Source organism: Drosophila kikkawai, chromosome 3R (genome assembly GCF_030179895.1).
Source record: "Drosophila kikkawai strain 14028-0561.14 chromosome 3R, DkikHiC1v2, whole genome shotgun sequence".
NCBI lineage: Eukaryota > Metazoa > Arthropoda > Insecta > Diptera > Drosophilidae > Drosophila > Drosophila kikkawai.
Window position 1 is genome coordinate 33358896 of NC_091731.1, and position 3210 is coordinate 33362105.

The 3210-nt window shown below is 46.3% G+C and overlaps 1 protein-coding gene across 1 annotated transcript; it reads left to right on the top strand.

Annotated features, from left to right (window-relative positions):
* The first annotated feature begins 404 nt into the window (after positions 1-404).
* Positions 405-2952, top strand: LOC108073669 (uncharacterized). The gene is made up of 2 exons (XM_017165395.3): positions 405-673; positions 736-2952. Exons 1-2 carry the CDS (start codon positions 551-553, stop codon positions 2731-2733), a joined length of 2121 nt encoding a protein of 706 aa, XP_017020884.1. The 5' UTR covers positions 405-550; the 3' UTR covers positions 2734-2952.
* The last annotated feature ends 258 nt before the right edge of the window (positions 2953-3210 follow it).

Here is a 3210-nt window from a genome sequence, read left to right on the forward strand (position 1 = left end):
GTGTTTGGCCGGGACTTGGGACAACCGAAAGTCCTGCCGGTAATGGAGTGGACTTTATTTGGGCGCCTTGTTTGCTGCTCCACGCTCGAATGCCCGAGTGGTCCGTACCTTTTGCGGCACGCTCCGGCGACGAGCGGCGCATTTGTCAGCCTCCGTCCGGATGTGGACTGTCACAGCTACGAACACGGACTGCCAAATGGATGAGGATTGCATGTGTTGTGCACTTGGAGAAATCTTTATGCTGGGACTCAAGGATAATAAATAAAGAATTTTGTGACATTTAAAAAGTGTTACCCTTTAGAAATATTTACAAAATCCCCAAACCTTCTTCTAGAAATAAATTTTTATATATTTTTCTTAGTTTTGTAGAAAAGCATGCCTTGCAAACACACTCATTTTAATCTGTCACTGGCTTTGGGTTCCCCAACACATTCTTTTACCTTGTATTCCATTCTATTACTTTACTCAACACAGCACACAAGTGAAACATTTCCTTAAACTATTTCACCGTTGAACACATAGAATATTTTATACTTGCAAATTTTACACAATGAACAACGAGTTCCGGCTGCAAATATCCAAACTTCTGGTTGTCCAAGAGGACTTGGACAGCCTGGGTGAGACATTCGAGTCGGCCTACAGCCTGGATGGGAAAAGCATTCTGCCGCCTCTGGTGGGTATTTCAATTAATTTTTATTATTTTAGTGGCTTAATAAATATATATTTAACACTCAGATGACCGACGTAAGACGACTGGAGATGCAGCAGCTGCGCCTGCGAGCCTTAACCAAAGAGGTGATCCTGAAGAGGAACAAGCTGAATGACGCAGAGAAGCAGCTGAAGCGCCTGATGCCACGCATGGTTAACGCCTCCACTAATACCGCACTGACTGAGAATCCCAATCCGAGTCCCAATCTTGATTCTATTCCTAATTCCAATACCGTTCCCGTTTCCACTTTTCCACTACCCATTTTCACACCTGCTCCCCTGATTGTGATGGGTCGCTTCCGGCAGGAACTGCAAAAATCGGAAACCGCTGTCTATGATCACAGCACAAAAGAGCTAGTAGAGATTGCTCCACCCAAGACGCTGCCCATTTCAACGGCAACCCAAGTGATTATTGAGGATGCACCGCAGCTAGCAGTGATCCTGCCTGTGGAGTTGGGTACCATGAAGTCCAGCTGGGTGCCCAAAACATTCTCCAGCACTACCATTGATCTGAGGGAACTGACCAGCCAGGAGCGATTGCCTGAGCGACCAGAGGTCTTTCCCAGCTCCAACCAGATCCCTGAAGCTTCTCCTAAGACTCCTGAACGTAAGTTTCGCAGCCAGATACCCGTATGGCGCCATCGAGCAACGGTCCTGCCCACGGTTCAGCCTCCGGAGGTTACTATAACGGCGTCAGGACATGGCTCCCTTCAAGAGCGGAACAGCATGAAGTCCGATAATGCCAATGAGAGGCGACGCAGCTATGGGGCCAAGGTGGCCTTAAAGCGCAATGAAATGACCAGGAAACGCGAGGAGCTAGCTAAATTAAAGCCACCACCAAGGACTACTAACTGCCAAGTCCCAAAGAGCATCAGGACTCCCATTAGACGAGTGGAAGTAGGGGAGTCTATGGTAGAGCAGCAGCGTTTTCGGGTTCAGGAATCGCCAAGGACTGATAACAATAATAACCAAGTTCCTAAAAGTATCAGAACTCCCATCAGGCGTGTGGAAGTAGGAGAATCTGCACTCGAGCAGCAACGTCTTCAAGTCCAGGAATCGCCGAAGACTGACAATAGTAACCAAGTAATCAAAAGTATCAGGACTCCCATCAGGCGTGTTGAAATGGTTTTTGAGAAGCCAGAGGTGGAACAGGAGAATACCTTTCAATCCCTTGATCAGCAGCCAATATCGACGAACACTTACAACAATCAAGTCCCAAAGAGCATTAGGACACCCATCAGGCGCGCGGAAGGAGGGGAGTCCAAGCTCGAGCAGCAGCGTCTCCAAATCCAGGAATTGTTGCGGACCAATAACAACAATGACCATGAACCTAAAAGCAATAGGACTCCCATTAGACGAGTGGAAGCCGAAGAATCTACGCTTGAGCAGCAGCATCTCCAAATCCAAGAATCGCCAGAGACTGATAATAACAATAACCACGTTTCCAAAAGCATTAGAACTCCCTTTAGGCGCGTTGAAGTAGTGGAATCTTCACTCGAGCAGCAGCGTCTCCAAATCCAGGAAACGCCAAAGACTGATGAAAATAATAGCAAAGTTCCCAAAAGTATAAGGACCCTCATTAGGCGTGTGAAAATGGGTTTCGAAAAGTCGGAGAAGGAACAGCAGGAGAGTCTCTGCCAATCACTTGATCTCCAGCAGACTTTCAACAATCAAGTTTCCAAGAGCCTCAGGATACCCATTAGCCGCGTAGACGGAGGAGAATCCCAGCACGATAAGCCTCTCCAAATCCAAGAATCGCCAGTGACTGATAATAACAATAACCAAATCAAAAGCATCAGGACTCCCATCAGGCGCATGGCAGCTGGAATCGATGAGCCAGAGCTGCTGAAGCAGATGCATCTCTTCCAGTCGCTGACCTCCCGCCAGAAGGCCGAACAGCAACGCCTCCAAGACCAATTGGAGCAACAGCAGCAGGGACTGATCGACCAGTTGGTCGGTCAACTAGCCCCCAGTGACAGTCAGGACACACCCAGCGAGGTAGTGGTGGATCCAGCGGATCAGTAGCCGATCCGCCTGCCCGATTCCCACCGTCAAATCAAAAATTCACCGTCGTTCATCGGGAAGTCAGAAATCAAACTCGGGGGACACATGATATTCAATGGACCGACCAGGATTTTAAATTTGTACACAGGATAAAATTTTGAATTCTGGGTCGGTCAGTGTTTTCAGTTTCGCCTACATTTTGGCACTAATCTCTGTAAATAAATATGATAAGTTTGGAAAGCGACGCGAGTGTCGGTATAACAGAAATAGTGTACAAATCGCAGGGATGTCAGAAAATAATAATTAATTGCCATTAAGAGTTTTGGTAATATTTTGTAAACATAACATTACAAATTCCATAATAAAAATTAACAAATTAGAGAAATGGTAGTTATTTAAATGAAATAGATCATTGCCTGATGTGGGAATACTTTTCCAGCCCAAAAGTGCATTTTAAGTGTCTGGAATTAGTCCTCGATTTGCGATTTTTTCATTATT